A 16,531-nucleotide genomic window follows, 5' to 3' on the forward strand; every position below is an offset into this window, starting at 1 on the left:
GCCCCTGCCACCAATGTTTTTTTTTTTTAAATATTCTCTGGGGCCCCAATTTTTTTTTAATTTGTAAGGGGGGCCCTGGCGCCAATGTTTTTTTTAAAAAAAAATATTCTCTGGGGCCCCAATTTTTTTTAACTTGCGCCAATGTTTTTTTTTAAAAATATTCTCTGGGGCACTATTTTTTTTTTACTTGTAAGGGGGGCCTAATGTTTTTTTTAAAAAACTTTTATACTTACTTATACAGGGGGCCCTGGTCACCAATTATAAACTTTTATGGGGGCCCTGGTGCCACAGTTTTTTTTAAACTTATAAAAAGGGGCCCTGACCATCAATAGCTTTTTATAACTTGTGTGTGTGTGTGTGTGGGGGGGGGGTTACCTGTTTTAGCGCTGATGTCTGTGTGATGAAGTGGGTGGGATCTTTGTTGTACGGGGCCTGTGATTTCTAATGGCGGCCCTGGGCTTGGGTATCAGACCCCCCATTCTGGCACATAAACAATTTTTTGGCATGATGCAAAGCTTGCTTTAATAAAATTATTCACAAAATGGCTGCTGCCCGCTTGCTGTGATTATGAACTCCAAGACTAAAAAAAACCCAAAATGTAAATCATTTTTATAGTATAAGTGAAGTTTATTTTTCTTGACCAACATCATAAAATAGGATTTGAAATTATTTCTTAAGGTGACAGGTCCCCCCTGAATATGTGCTCTTGGGGCAAAACTTCCTTAGTTGTAAAACATGCTGACTTATTGTTTATTTATTATTAATAGAAAAAGGTGTATTTTGTGGTGATCAGCTAGAGGTAGTTGACTTATTGCAGAAAAGGCTACAAGGTAAATAAATATATTATTTGAGGCAGCAAATTGCCTTGTCATTTTGCAGCATTTGTTTCAAAGCCTCACAACATGGGGAAGATGGGAATGCGTCTCACTATTCTGCACAAGCAGAAACACACTAGTGAAACATACAAAGTTGTCTTTTCCCTGCAAGAGCAAGAACCAGAGCATATTGGGTATTGTAGTCTTTACATTAAACTTGGCAGTAGGGAAAGTGTTAAACAAAAACTACATTACCCAGCATGCACTGGGAGACGAAGGCTTTGGCTGGTTTCCAAAGTACAAACCAGCCAAGGGCCCGAAAAGTAGCTGAAATCTGTATCCTGGCTAGTTTGTACTTTCAAAACCAGCCCGGGCTTTACATTAGTAGCCCAATTTAGCTGGAAACCCGCCAACGCTCAGTACAGCGAGCAACTAGTGTTTTACGCCTTGCAACATACTCAATCTTGATTGTCCACTCGAAGCCTATGACAGCGTGTAGCGTCACCGCGCTCATGCAAGTTTGTGTGACGTCACACTCTCGCGAAGTTAGACGGGATGTGTGTTTTCACTGTCCGGAAGTAGCCGTGGAGCGTAACTGCGCTGTTTATCTTTGAAACAACGATCTGGGACTGAGCGCTGTTAAGAACTGTCCCGGGAAAACAAAGCCGGTCTGTTGGGCGGTAAGTTCTGAAAGGGAGGCGTTTGTGACGTGTGAGGTGATCCATTGCTGAAATGAACTTGTTATCGAGCCTTGTGTCTATCTCCACCTATTGTGTTGCTACTGTATGAATTAACTTCCTGTAACACCTCCCAGCATTGTAGGATATTAGTTGGTTATGTTCGAGGCCGGAGAAACTCGTATCGCTAGTGGCAGCTCTGCTTCCGGTTCCATTGGATCTCACAGACAGTACGAGGGGGAACAGTCCCAGTGATGCTGATGTTATACATAGTCTAGTGTTTCACATCACTGTCCAGTCAGGGATCAGATCCTCTTCCCACCCTCTCATTCCCTTCAGCATCCTTTGTTTTGTCAGTGCTTTGTATTTATGATTATTATTACCTGTTATACAGCTTGAAACGCAGAACTCTACAGACATTTTCATCTTCACATCAGTTCCTGCCCCGTGGAGCTTACAAACTCAAGTCCCAGTCACATTCTGTCATGTGACGATCAGTTGTGTCGAGAACCAACTCATCTAATGGTTTAAAGGAGAAGGAAACTCTTCTTCCACTTGGGGGTACCAAATGTTAGGCACCAGGACCGCCATCAGAAATCGCAGGGCCCCATATGACAACATTTCCTGGGCCCCGCCTACAGGTCCGCCCTCCCCACCACACAGTAAAAAAACAAAATAAATATTGGTGGCTAGGGTTCCCACATGTTAATAAAAAATATTGGTGGTCAGGGCCCCCATAAAAAACATTTGTGGCCAGGGCCCCCCCCATTAAAAAATATTGGTGGCTAGGAGCCCACATGAGAAAAAAGAATTGGTGGCCAGAGCCCCCTCCCCCCACATTTTAAGAAAATTGGTGGCCAGGGCCCCTTAAACATCCATGCCTTGCCGAAGTCTGCAGCTCTCAGAAAGATGGGGGGCCCGGCTAATCAAGTAAGTGTGGCGTGGCCGGGCCCCCTTACCCTCGCGGCCCCCTACAACTCTCCCCCCCTGTCCCCCCCTGATGGCTGCCCTGTTGAATGTATTTACTTGATAGGGATGCACAGAATCTACTATTTTGGATTTGGCCGAACCCACGAATCCTTCTCTAAAGATTCGGCCGTATACCAAACCGAATCCTAATTTACATATGCAAATTAAGGATGGGAAGGGGACAGTTTTTTACTTCCTTTCCCTTCCCACCCCTAATTTTAATATGCAAATTAGGATTTGGATTCGGTTTGGCCTTGCAGGATGATTCGACCGAATCCTGCCAAAAAAAGGCCAAATCCCGAACCGAATCCTGGATTCCATGCATCCTTAAATGGCATGTAAAGGGAAAAAAATAAAATCCCATTGTTACTTTCTTTAATGAAAAAGAAACCTATCTCCAATTTACTGTAATTAAAAAATGTGTACCGTTTTTATAAGAAACCTGACTGTATGCAATGAAATTCTCTCTTCATTTACTGCTGTGGATAGGACTTGTCAGACGGTCCCTAACTGCTGAGCAGGGAAACAATCATACTTATGAACAGCAGGGGGAGCCCCCGCCTTACTTCCCAGCCATGCAGAACTCAAGCAGCTTTGTTTATGACGATCCCTAAGCAGCCCAGACCACACTGAGCATGTGCACAGTCTTAGGGGCACATTTACAAAGCTCGAGTGAAGGATTCGAATTAAAAAAACTTCGAATTTCGAAGTGTTTTTTTGGCTACTTCGACCATCGAATGGGCTACTTCGACCTTCGACTACTACTTCGACTTCAAATCGAACGATTCGAACTAAAAATCGTTCAACTATTCGACCATTCGATAATCGAAGTACTGTCTCTTTCAGAAAAACTTCGACCCCCTACTTCGGCAGCTAAAAGCTACCGAAGTCAATGTTAGCCTATGGGGAAGGTCCCCATAGGCTTGCCAACGTTTTTTTGATCGAAGGATATTCCTTCAATCGTTGTATTAAAATCCTTTGAATCGTTCGATTCGAAGGATTTAATCGTTCGATCGAACGAATAATCCTTCGATCGTAGGATTAGCGCTAAATCGTTCGACTTCGATATTCGAAGTCGAACGATTTTAGTTCCTAGTCGAATATCGAGGGTTAATTAACCCTCGATATTCGACCCTTAGTAAATCTGCCCCTTAGTCTTGCAAAGATTTTTAACAAAGTTACAAGATGGTGACCCCCTGTGGCCAACTTTGAAAGCATAAATCATTTGTTTGATAAGGCTTGTGGTGCAGTAAGTTCATGTTTATGTTTAGTATACAAAAAAACAGTATGTCTAGCCTTATTCTATTTTAGACTTTACATGCCCTTTAATTTGCTTACCTGAAACCCCAGGCCGGTGCTCCTATCAGCAGAAAACTGCACCGGCCTGGGGTTATACCAGTGAGCACCACAGATCGATCTTCTTCCGGCTTCTTCTTTCTTCAAATTCCCAGGGGCAGACGCATGCGCAGTAGAATAGCTGACTTTTTAGTTAAGGTTCGGCTTTTCACTCTAATGCGAATGCGCAGCCACAAGAAGAAAGAAGAAGCCGTAAGAGGATCACTTTATTCTCTTCATAAAACCTGTGAGTGCAAGCTTTTTTCCTTATATATATTTATTATATGTATGACTATTTAGATTATCAGCTCTAGGGCTAGGAATGCATTTCACTTGCGTGTTAACACGTACATCTTAATGTAATTGATATTTTTATATATATTTATGTTGTTCACAGTCTGTTCTATCTATGTATTATTTTATTGCACTGCATATAAAGGCAACACTATAAAATATATATCAGGATTCATGAGGGAAGTGAGGGTTGCCAACCTATTGAAAAATGCCAGTGAATGATTGAACTGTAGTATAAATAAAAGTAGACTGAATGCTACTCCTAATTACGGTAATTGTATTTTAGATGCAAAGGCAAGTTATTCAGCAATGGGTAATTTAGGGAGCATCCATTTTAAGGGTTTCCTGTCCAATGTCAAAATCATTAGTAGCTTGCTGATGTATCTCCCACATAGGAATGTGAACTTCTGCCCATAAATAGACTCAACAGCGCTGGGGTTGAATTCAGTCATCGTCTATTTATGATCTTCAGCTGCTATTATGTTCAGACTACCGTATATACTCGAGTATAAGCCGAGGTACCTAATTTTACCTACGAAAACTGGGAAAATTTATTTACTCGAGTATAAGCCTAGACACAACTACAGCCCTGTCTCCCAGCACCGCACATTCCGCCAAAGCGACCCCCCCAGCGATCAACCGGACTTCTTTGCAAAGTTGATGGTGAGAGAGAATTGCCAAACGGATTACTGTGTGCATTGTCCCACTGTCCCATTAACATGTGCAGAGGGTGCTGTGTGATATTGCCATCACTGTTAATCCTTCATATAACCAACAGAGGGCGCTGTGTGATATTGCAATCACTGTTTTTCTTTCATATAACCAACAGAGGGCGCACTGTTATTCTTTCATATAACCAACAGAGGGCACTGTGTGATATTGCAGTCACTGTTATTCTTACATATAACCAACAGAGGGCGCACTGTTATTCTTTCATATAACCAACAGAGGGCACTGTGTGATATTGCAATCACTGTTTTTCTTTCATATAACCAACAGAGGGCGCACTGTTATTCTTTCATATAACCAACAGAGGGCGCTGTGTGATATTGCAGTCTCTCCCCAAGTGAACTGTTGCTATAGGAATGATTAAAAGTGACTGCAATCTTAGCTACTGCCCGTTGACTCGAGTATAAGCCGAGGTAGACTTTTTCAGCACATTTTGGATGCTGAAAAACTCGGCTTATACTCAAGTATATACAGTACGTTCCATAACAAAGATATCAGCCTGATGCAAACGTAGGATAAGCATGGTAAATCTTACGCTTTCTAGAAAATGATGTGTGATTTCATTTCAGATTTCAGTCCTGTGAAAACAACATGACATCTGTGACTTTAGGTAAGGAGTGCAAAGAGGCATTTTATCTATGGGGAAATTCTGCAGCCAAGCATGCAAGCACATCTTTCTTTCAGTACTCACCTAATAACAGATAAAGGGTGGAGAACATTTGCATTTGTAAAAGAAAAAAAATCTGGTCTTGCAACCTCATTATTCTGTTGCTCGGTTCTATTATTTATATTTTTACCATATGTTTTGTGTGTTTTTGTCCCCCAGCCACATCTGAGTGGATCAGTTTCTTTAAGGAGGCTGGAATCCCCGCAGGGCCAGCTGTTAACTATGCAGTGACATTTGTGGATAACAGGTGAGAACACATTTGCTGGTGCGAAACTCTTAAGGGGGCAGGATGTTTCACTTTTCTCCATGTAGATTGATTGTACAGCTGTTTATCGTTCTTAATTGCATTATTGATTTTGATATGCACTCTATGTACTTTTGTTTGCAACAATAGTTAAATCATATAGTAAGCTGCCTTTATTTTGTATTTTTGTCCCTGATAAAGACCGCTTTTGGTCGAAACACGTAGGGCAATGTTCAGTTACTATTAGGGTTGCCACCTTTTAATAAAAGTTCCACTGGCGGGTGCGGAAACAAAGGGCGGGTCGCGACTTGAAAGGGGTGGGCCGTGATGGCAAATGGGGCGGAGCCACGGCGTGTGATTGGCTGGGGAGGATCGTGACATCAAGGGGGGCAGAGCCTCGGCGCTGCGATTGACAAGAAGCCTGGTAAAATACCGGCCTGGTGGCAACCCTAGTTACTATATGATGTAACTATTGTTGCAAAAAAGTGTTTTCTTTTCATTATAGGGTGTGCAATCCTTTTTCTTCATTTTGAGCAGTACCATAATGGGCAGCCTCTTTAGGATTGGCACCTCACAATTAACTTTTTGGAGTGTGCGCCTTCTAACAATTTTTTATTGATCTAGGGTGCTTCTAAGAAGTTCATTGTTTGCTGTTTCACATTTTCCTGCTTAATTCTGTAGCACATTACTTGCATTGTTTTCTATGATATATTTAAATAGTTCATGATCTATTTCATTGTGAAGCAGAGCATGCAAATAATATCGAACTTTTGTGCTCTTCTGAAACAGCTTGCTCTGCGCTTTCTGTCCAATAAGTTGGCTTTGCTAAATTGATCAGTGGAATCAACCATTCACTTTGAATGATGCTACTTTTAAAACAATTGTTTTGGATTGGGGGGGGTCGATTTTAATATATGTACTTTTTTTGGGGAAGTTGTGTTGATGAATATCATGTTATGTTTGTTCCAGTTATTAATAAGTTTTGTGTGAAATTGAATGCAATTCCTAAACTTTGCAGGATTCAAAAAAGCATGCTGATGGATCTAAACAAAGAAATCATGCACGAATTAGGTATATCGGCTGTGGGAGATGTTATCGCAATCTTGAAACATGCAAAAGTAGTCCATAGACAGGTAAGTGCAGTCAGATTATGATTGTATAGGTTGTGTATCCTTATAGTTGGTATTCCGTCTGCTACCCTATGCTTCACTGATTTTTAATTACTAACCTGAAGTTCTTCAACCCCTTATGTACTAACTTTGCAAGCATTGTGTGCGTTTGCCGAAGAACGAAGGAAGAGGCCCATTTGCACTGCCCTGAGCCTCAGCAAACAATAATTTTGTACAGCAGGCACTCGAATAAAGGCAATCTTAAACCAGGCAGTAGATGTAGGTAAAATTAAAATCATTTATTATGCACATGTATAGCCTTTCATGTTACAAACACTTGCTATATCTAAGTGTTTGTAACACTAAACGCGTAAGGCTATATATGTCATATAATAAATAATTTTACCTACATCTAGTGCCTGGTGGAAGATTGCCTTTATTCGAGTGCCTGTTCTACAAAATTCTGGTTTGATCAGATTGCTTGTTCACTGTCTTGGCAAAGAAGGCTGGACTGCTGAAATCGTTCAAGCGACTGCTGGAAATTGCCATGCAGCTAGGTTCACATTCAATTTTAGGTTAATACTGATTCACATGCATAGGGGCTGATTCACTAAAGCTCGATAAAGTTAGTATTATTTATAGCATGGCGTAAAAGTTTTATCACTTCTTATATTTTTAGAATTAACGATCGATTCATTAAAGGTTTACTTCTCTAACTTAAGAAGTGATATTTTTACGTTCATTTTAGCTGAACTATGTGCATTATTTTGTGCGATATTTTGGAGCATTTGATATAGTCACACGTTATTCGCGCAATCTATAGCACCTAAGACATTCTAGATACCACTGGCAGTGTAGAGGGTTCTTTTTACAGTATTCTAGTCATTCCTTTCCCTGGGAAACTTAATATAATTTCATGACACAGAACGTAGTGCATTCTGGACCTGCCCACAGTATCATGAAAATGTGTTAGTGGTGGTAGGTAAGGCTCCAGCTCCACATAAAGGTCTTTAATTGCTGCCCTAAAGCTCCATCACTACATCTTCCTCTATTAATCCATCTGATGTTGTTTAGTAACACCTACTCCTAGGAAGTTTTAAATTTCACAGTAATTATCGCACTATTTTATGCTTTTATCGCTTAAAAGATGTTGGAGAATAATGCGTTAGGATTAATTCTATCCTATAAGAATCACAATGCGATTAGAATCCTGCTGTGCAGAAATGTAGAATTAACGATTGCGGTATGTCTATGATGAATCATTTCTTAAATAACGTTAAGGAATAACGACTTTTAGTGCATCGGCCCCATAGTCTTTAGGGCACTACTAGTTTGTATTCCTATGTAAATAAGAATCTCATAAAGCAAAGCAGGGCTGCTGGGAGTTGTTAGTCAGGGAACAGAAACCGTCAAGAGTACAAAAAAATATATTTTTTGTAAGCACAAAAAGTACTTAACATTTCTTTAGCATTACAGTCAATATTTTTTCAGACCAACACTACTTTACATAATATTATGTCTTATTTTCAAGAATAAATAAGTACTTTTTGTTTTGAGAACAGTTTCTGAAGACAAAACTCTCATGTAGCTTTGGGTAGGGGGGTAAACAAAAGTTTTCAGTATATGTGATATGTGTGTGTCTCCTCCAGGACTTGTGTAAAGCTCTGACAGAACAGCCAAGCCGGACTAATACCCAGACAGAGCTTCGAAAGGGTGCCAACAGTCGTAAGTTTTTACACAGATTTTCTGTGAGCACGTACATATCCCTGATGGAAGAGGAAAGCTGGTGCTGCCAGATTCTACTGATATTTGTGTGACAATCATTATAGCCATATGAGTAGATTACTAAATTGTGTTGATAATATTGATTGGCCTTTCAAAACGTGATGAAAATTGTGATATTAATATTACAATAACCAATGATGAATTGTACTTCGTCAACTACTGGATTCTTGCAAACACAAAATGTTTTTGGTCTTAAAAAAACTGTCTTGTGAGCACAGATGCAATTGATATCTGCTCCTTCACACTAGCTAATTTATGCTGCTGCTGTTGGATTTTCTATGGTTGAAAGAAAGGAGTCTTTTTAGTTTACAAGACCTATCAACGTGCAGGACAGCAGCATTGTTAAAGAAACGGTAACACCAAAAAATGTAAGTGTTTTAAAGTAATGAAAATATAATGTACTGTACAACTGATGTGTTTGCTTCAGAAACACTTCTATAATTTATATAAACAAGCTGCTGTGTAGCCATGGGGGCAGCCCTTCAAAGCTGAAAAAGGAGAAAAGGCACAGGATACACAGCAGATAACCAATAAACTCTCAGAACTTATCTGCTATCTACTGTGTACCCTGTGCTTGAATGGCTGTCCCCATGGCTACACAGCAGCTTGTTTATATAAACTATAGTAGTACTTATCTGTTATCTACTGTGTATCCTGTGCTTGAATGGCTGTCCCCATGGCTACACAGCAGCTTGTTTATATAAACTATAGTAGTACTTATCTGTTATCTACTGTGTATCCTGTGCTTGAATGACTGCCCCCATGGCTACACAGCAGCTTGTTTATATAGACCATAGTTGTGTTTTTATAGCAAACACACCAGTTTTACCAGTAGAGGGTAACACTACATTATATTGTGTTCCTTTAAAACACTTTCATTATGTGGTGTTACTGTTCCTCTAATCAAGCAATTCCCAGCATCCCACAGAAAGGCTGTCCTAGTTGCTGGGATTTGTAGGTCAACATCTGGGGTGCTTCACAGCTGGGGGGCTCACACTGTGCACTTTCTATAATGTCTGTTTCTTGCAGCGGCTACAAGGATGATCGCCAACAGTCTGAACAGAGACTCTCCACCATCCACTCCTGTACACAGGCCTGATACAAGCACCTCCAAAATTTCTGTTACTGTTTCTAACAAAATGGCACTAAAGGATTCCCAAGCAGGTAATAAACAGGATGTATTTCTATAATTTGCATAGCAGTTTATTTTTAAATACTTTATTTATCTGCCTCTTAATACCACTGGCCTTAATTCCTAAGAAAGGCATGCAGTCATTCTTAAAAGAAATATCCTTGTTACAAGTACAACAGGGAGAGCATTCCAGCTTGTTCTTCTTCTGCAAAGTCATCGTTTTGAATTTTTATAGTATGCTGCTGTGGTTTATTGTGTGAGCACTGTGTGCATGAAGGAGGTGTGAGTGAATTATTTCCCAGCTGTTTGTAGCTGTTCTTGTTTCCCTCAAGTCCTAACTATTTTGCTTCAGTAAACTGAATAATCTTTATCCTACTGGAGTCTTGCAGTATGTCAGGTACACATGAGTACCCTAGGACCACAGAAGCTGGACAAGATCTCCCAGCATTAAACTACTATTAAAGAGTAAAAATATGTTGGTGTTGTAATCCAGCAACATTTAGAGACACATTAAAGGAGAAGGAAAGCTACTGAAGCAGTTTATTGCCAATAGATTATCCACAATAGTGCAAGCTATAAGACTATATTTATTCTATAAAATCCTTTACTATACCTGAGTAACAGCTCTAGAAACTCTGTTTGTTTAGGATAGCAGCTGCCATATTAGCCTGGTGTGACATCACTTCCTGCCTGAGTCTCTCCCTGCTCACTCATAGCTCTGGACTCAGATTGGAGGGGGGAATGGGTGGGGGAAAAGGAAAGAGGAGCAAACTGAGCATGCTCAAGCCCTAGCCCTGGAAACAGGAAGTCTGATACAGAAGTCCATATGTACACAATAGAAGGACAGAAATGCAATGTTTCTTTTGACAGAGGACTCAGAGCAGCATTACTTTGAGGATTTACTGGTGTATTTATATAGAACTTTATGAAAAAGCTTACGCCTTTCCTTCTCCTTTAAAAAAAAAATACAGGGTTGATTAACTTCTTTGACTCACTTTTTCCCTCCTGCCTGCCCTCGGATGACGCCTCTTCTGATTTTATGATATAACTTCTGGGGTTTATAGTTTTTGTTTTTATTTCTTTTTGTTGCTTCAAATATCTTACTTCTGACATTTTTCAATTAAAGCTTCGTCCAAACTGCCAGAAGGCAACCCAGATGTGCCAGTTAAACGGCGTAGAGTAACTTCAGAGATGGAAGGAAAATACATTAACATGCCTAAAGGAACTACTCCAACAACTAAGAAAATCCTGGAGGAGCAGGCAACAAAAGGTCGGTTTGCATCCTTAATTTAAAGTGGAACTATTGCGAAAATGAGAATTTAATATTGGCTCAGCATACTGAAATAAGAAACTTTATAAATACAATCAATTAAAAATTCTGAAATAATCAACTTCCTCTCTCAGCATCTGTTTCTTTTCATTCTGCCTTTATTCAGGAGTTGGGTGTCAGAGGAATGATCCAATATATCCATATAGGGAGGCTCCTTTTGCCTAGAGGATGTATTAGAGCTCACTTTATTTAAATCACCATTAATCCTGTCTCTCTACATGCAGAATTTGTGCAAAAGGCAGTTTTCTGTATTTGAGTTTATTTTTTATTGAACCATATAAGCAAATTAATGGCAAAGTGTTGCTGTAAATCTTGTTTTAATGTTTTTCAATCAAATGTTTTGCTTTAAAGTCAAAGTATCTATCGAAAGTGATGCTTCCATTGCTGTGAATCTGTCAAGTTTTCTTTTGGTCGTGCATTTGATTTTTTTTGTTGGTAAAATGTTGCAGGCGTGGCCAGAACATCCGTCTTTGACAGACTGGGAGCAGAAAGCAAAGTAGACGCTACACCAGGAAGTAAGGTGAGTGCTAATCAATAATAATTAGGAGACTGTTCCCAATACATCACAATGCATTTAGGGGAGAGTTTGTGGTATGCTGTAGATTGATGACCATTTTTTTTTTTTTTTTTATATTTTGTTTTGTAGCTCACTGGAGTTTTCAGTCGGTTAGGAGATTCATGTGAGGAAGACAGGGCACATGCGAGTGATGATGAGGGGTCTGTACTTCAGTATGCCGGTGTCTTAAAGAGGAAAAGGATCCCTACGGTCCAGGACAGGCTAGGAGCTGGGGTAACCATTAAAGCTAAAGCTACCAGCTCAGAGCAGAAACCTGCCGTCACCACACTCAGAAGACTTGCCAGCACACCACCAGCTAGTGCTCCCCGCAAAATCTCCACCTCTAAGATCAGCATGGCACAGAGGTTGGGTACAGTTCAGCAAAGTGACCCAGAGGAAATTGTCAAAAGGAAAACACTTTCAGCAAAGTTAATCCAGCGGCTGGGAAAGCCACAGGCAGCTCCTCAGGACAGCAAGGTTAGTAGCTCAAAACTACCAACTGGGCCATTCAGAGTCACCATCAAGAGGACTTTGGGGAAAACCAAAGTGAGCAGCACAAGCGATAACAGCAGTGCCCAGATGGACAATACAAGGATCGTCAGTGTCTTCAATAGGCTCGGCAGGAAATCTGTCTAAGAACATTTTTGTATTTGAATCTTCACTTCCTTCTCCAAGGGAGGGCAAAATGGATATTACTAAAGTTTGGATGGAAAGTCAACTTCCTGTGAAGCTTTGCCAGATGTCATGTTGTATCATGTACCTTCAGACAACATATCCAGGCACAGAGGGAAGTTTTATATGTTTTATAGTGAGACTCAAGTAGTAATTTAAAAAAAAAAAAAAGCCTTCAAGTGGACCTGTCACCCAGACATAAAAATCTGTATAATAAAAGTCCATTTCAAATTAAACATGAAATCCAATTTCTATTTTTTTATTAAAGCATTCATAGCTGTTGTAAGCGCATTTAAAAATCGCAGCTGTCAATCAAATATTGCCTGCCCCTCCTCTATGCATAGAGGCGGGGCAGACAGTTACTTTCACTTTCCATTCAGCACTTCCTAGATGTCACTGCTCTCCCCACATTCCCCCGTTCTCTTCACCATTTAATAGTGTAGCCAGTACATGGGGATGGACATCAGGTCCCCCATTCTGGTGCACAAACAAGATTCTGAGATGATACAAGGCTTGTCTTAATAACAGTGTCCACAAAATGGCTCCTGCTTGCCTGTTATAATTATGAATTCTCAGACTGAAGGAAACAAGATTCAAATAATTTATATAGTTTAATTAAAGTTCATTTTGCTTGACTAATGTGATAAAGTAGGATTTTGAATAATTGTTTTTGGATGACGGGTCCCCTTTCAGCTGAATTATGCAGCAGGTATGACCTGAGCTTATAAATTAAGTGGATTTGCTCTGTCGACATTTTTTTTTTTTAAATTAAATATTTTGCAAATGCACAGTTTGTGTGTGTGTGTGTTTGTAGCAATCACAAAATGAGTGCAGTAGGAACCGCCAGTATGCAGGTAATTGCATAGGTGAACACCTTACAGCCGAAAAGCTGTATTTCTTGCCTATGGTCTCTCTAGCATTTTGTAGCAGGTACCATGTTGAAGGGGTTGTTCACCTTTAAGGTAACTTTTAGTATGCTATAGAATGGCCAATTCTAAGCAACTTTTCAATTGGTTTTCATTATTTATTTTTTATAGTTATTTGCCTTTTAGTTCTCGCTCTTTGCAGCTTTCAAATGGGCGGCGCTGACCCCTTCTAAAAAACAAATGATCTGTTAGGCTACAAATGAATTGTTATAGCTTCCAGATTGCTTGACAACTTGCTTAACAGTACCAAGCACGTGTTTATTGGACTGGCCTGCCAGAAAGCAGTTCCATCCTAAAGTGCTGCAAGTTGGAGTGATATCACCCCTCTCCCTTCCCCCCCCCCAGCAGCCTAACAACAGAACAATAGGAAGGTAACCAGATAGCAGCTCCCTAACACAAGATAACAGCTGCCTGGTAGATCTAAGAACAACACTCAATAGTAAAATCCAGGTCCCATTGTGACACATTCAGTTACATTGAGTAGGAAAAACAACAGACTGCCAGAAAGCAGTTCCATCCTAAAGTGCTGGCTCTTTCTGAAAGCACATGACCAGGCAAAATGACCTGAGATGCACCTACACACCAATATTACAACTAAAAAATACACTTGCTGGTTCAGAAATGACTATTGTAGAGTGAATTATTTGCAGTGTTAACAGTGTAATTTAGAAATAAAAACATCATAAAAATCATGACCGTATCCCTTTAATGATAAAGATTTTTCATTACGGACCATCGACCTCTCCTTTCTCAAGAGACACTTTGCATTCGTTTACAAGGATAATCTGAGCTGTAACTGGAATTTGCTGCAATAACAAAACATTGTCACACTTGGTAATTTTATAAAGCAAAAAAATGCCAATGAAACATTACGATAGAAAATCCATGCAGATTTCTCCACTCACACAGAAGTAGATTTGCCCTAAATAATTATAAGATTAAATACATAGGCAAGGATGTTGCATTATGCTACGTGCATAATAATAATAGGATCCTTGATATCACATTTTAATGTCCTTTTTTTATGTGCCCGCGTTCATTGCTTCCCCCCCCCCCGAGTTGTCATTATATGCGCTAATGCGTGTTATTTAGTGACGGGCGAATTTCTCCCATTTCGCTTAGTCGAAAAACGTGCGAATTCCCCGCTGGTGAATTTTCACTGAAGTTTCACGAATGTATTCTTCGTCTGGGAAATGCAGAAATTAGCTAGGCGAATTTATTCGCTCATCACTAGTGTTATTGCCTGTACAAATGCAAGTTCTTACATGAACCTGATAACGAGGCTAAATAGCTGGAGTAGACATCAGGGGGCAGATTTACTAAGCTCGAGTGAAGGATTCGAATGAAAAAAAAAATTGAATTTCTAAGTATTTTTTTGGGTACCTCGACCATCGAATGGGTCGAATTCGATCGAATCGAATGATTCGAACGGTTCGAAGTAAAAACCATTCGACTATTTGACCATTTGATAGTCGAAGTACTGTCTCTTTAAAAAAATACTTCGACTACATAATTTGCCACTTTAAACCTACCGAGGTTCAATGTAAGCCTATGGGGACCTTCCCCAGCACTTTTCTAAGTTTTTTATGACCGAATCGTTCGTTCGATCAATTAAAAGCGTTTGACTCAAAGGATTTTATCGTTCGATCGAAGGATTTTTAGTCGATCGTTTGACCGAAAGTATTTGCGCTAAAATCCTTCGAATTCGAAGGATTTTACTTCGAGGGTGGAATTCGAGGGTTTATTAACCCTTGAAATTCGACCCTTGCTAAATCTGCCCCTTGGTCTCTGTGGTGGGAAGGTGGAAGAACTGAATTAACGATGGGTAATATATACATTTATCAAATATATTAATTATTATAAAAATAAAAATGATAAATTCATAATATATAACAACATGCTACATAATAAACACATGGCGTTTTTACACCATGTCAAGGATTTTTAAAAAGCAGATGTGTGACACAGCCCCTGCACTTTACTAAAAGGTCTACTTTTCCCTTGCTCTTTCTTATTCTGTTTATCCCAAAGGTTTAGTGGGAAATTTACTAAAGGGCGAAGTGGCTAACGATTCGCCAGCATGACGTCATTTCAGCACTTTGACGGTTTACTAACGGGCGCTGGCGTAATTACGCTAGCGAAGGAGATAGACTCTAGCGCAACTTCGCACTCTAACGCCAGGCGTATTTTCGCTCTGGCGAAAGAGCGTTACTACGCAAATTCACTATGTTTTTACTGAACGTTACCTTTATCGCCAGACTTGCCTTCGCCACCTCAGACCAGGTGAAGTGTAATAGAGTAGATAGGACTTGGTCCAAAAATTTTTTTTCTAAGTCCCAAAAAACACTGGCGTCTTTTCCTTTTTACAGGGTGATAGGCTGAAAAAGATCGTACATTTTTTATGGGGTACCCTCCCCCCCCCTACATTTCCTAACATATGGCACATAAACTGGGCTCATGTGTAGGGCAATATACAGTAACAACTTTATTTTCTTTTATTAAGCTTCCCTGGGCTTGTGTAATGTAATGTATTTGCTGCAACATATACGTCCATTTAACTTTAACTTCCCGCCGTATGTAAATTATCTAACACTAGCGCAACTTCACTACACCTGCCGTAGTAATGCTAGCGCAACTTTGCAAACATTTGGCCCTGGCGACGAAACTTCACAACTTCATGAATTTGCGTTGTCTGTGGGAAGTTGGGTGTGGTGAAGGCGGCGAAGCCGTCGCTGGCGAATTTTCGCCCGTTACTGAATTTCCCCCTTAGTGTTTTTGGGTGGTTCACCTTTGAGATAACTTTTAGTATGATGTAGGGTAGGGTGCAGATTCCCCTAGCAACCATGCACTGATTTGAATAAGAGACTGGAATATAAATAGGAGAGGCCTGAATAGAAAGATCAGGAATATTAAGTAACAATAACAATACATTCGTAGCCTTACTGAGCATTTGTTTTTTTAGAAGGGAGTCAGCGACGCTCATTTGAAAGCTGGAAAGAGTCAGAAGAAAAAGGCAAATAACTATAAAACAAAAATAATGAAAACCAATTGAAAAGTTGCTTAGCATTGGCCATGCTATAACATACTAAAAGTTGCCTTAAAGGTGAACCACCCCTTTAAAGCAGTGCCTTGGATCTGCAACTGAAGGCTTTGCAGCTGTTGCTGAACTACAACTTTCAGAGCCACAGAACAGCCAAAGGCAATACTTTAACAGTGGCTTAAAACCACAGTTTGAAGGGATGCTGTCATGATTTTTATGGTGTAGTTTCGAATCGTCACGTGTGATTAGCG

At 40.0% G+C, this 16,531-nt stretch overlaps 1 protein-coding gene across 2 annotated transcripts; it reads left to right on the forward strand.

Annotated features, from left to right (window-relative positions):
* Nucleotides 1-1,345: 1,345 nt before the first annotated feature.
* Nucleotides 1,346-12,557, forward strand: c19orf47.S (chromosome 19 open reading frame 47 S homeolog). Of its 2 annotated transcripts, XM_018232128.2 has the most exons (10): nt 1,346-1,495; nt 4,486-4,753; nt 5,389-5,429; nt 5,646-5,733; nt 6,749-6,863; nt 8,489-8,564; nt 9,654-9,788; nt 10,883-11,026; nt 11,536-11,606; nt 11,733-12,557. In XM_018232128.2, the coding sequence occupies exons 3-10, from the start codon at nt 5,411-5,413 to the stop codon at nt 12,276-12,278; spliced, it is 1,194 nt and encodes a 397-aa protein (XP_018087617.1). In that variant the 5' UTR covers nt 1,346-1,495; nt 4,486-4,753; nt 5,389-5,410; the 3' UTR covers nt 12,279-12,557.
* The last annotated feature ends 3,974 nt before the right edge of the window (nt 12,558-16,531 follow it).

Source organism: Xenopus laevis, chromosome 8S, assembly GCF_017654675.1.
Source record: "Xenopus laevis strain J_2021 chromosome 8S, Xenopus_laevis_v10.1, whole genome shotgun sequence".
Taxonomy (NCBI): Eukaryota; Metazoa; Chordata; class Amphibia; order Anura; family Pipidae; genus Xenopus; species Xenopus laevis.

Bases quoted from the DNA above. Each gene is read 5' to 3' on its own strand.
- c19orf47.S (XM_018232128.2), top strand. The intron at 6,864-8,488 runs GTAAGTGCAGTC...TGTCTCCTCCAG, and splicing joins CAAAAGTAGTCCATAGACAG to GACTTGTGTAAAGCTCTGAC. The intron at 8,565-9,653 runs GTAAGTTTTTAC...TGTTTCTTGCAG, and splicing joins TCGAAAGGGTGCCAACAGTC to CGGCTACAAGGATGATCGCC.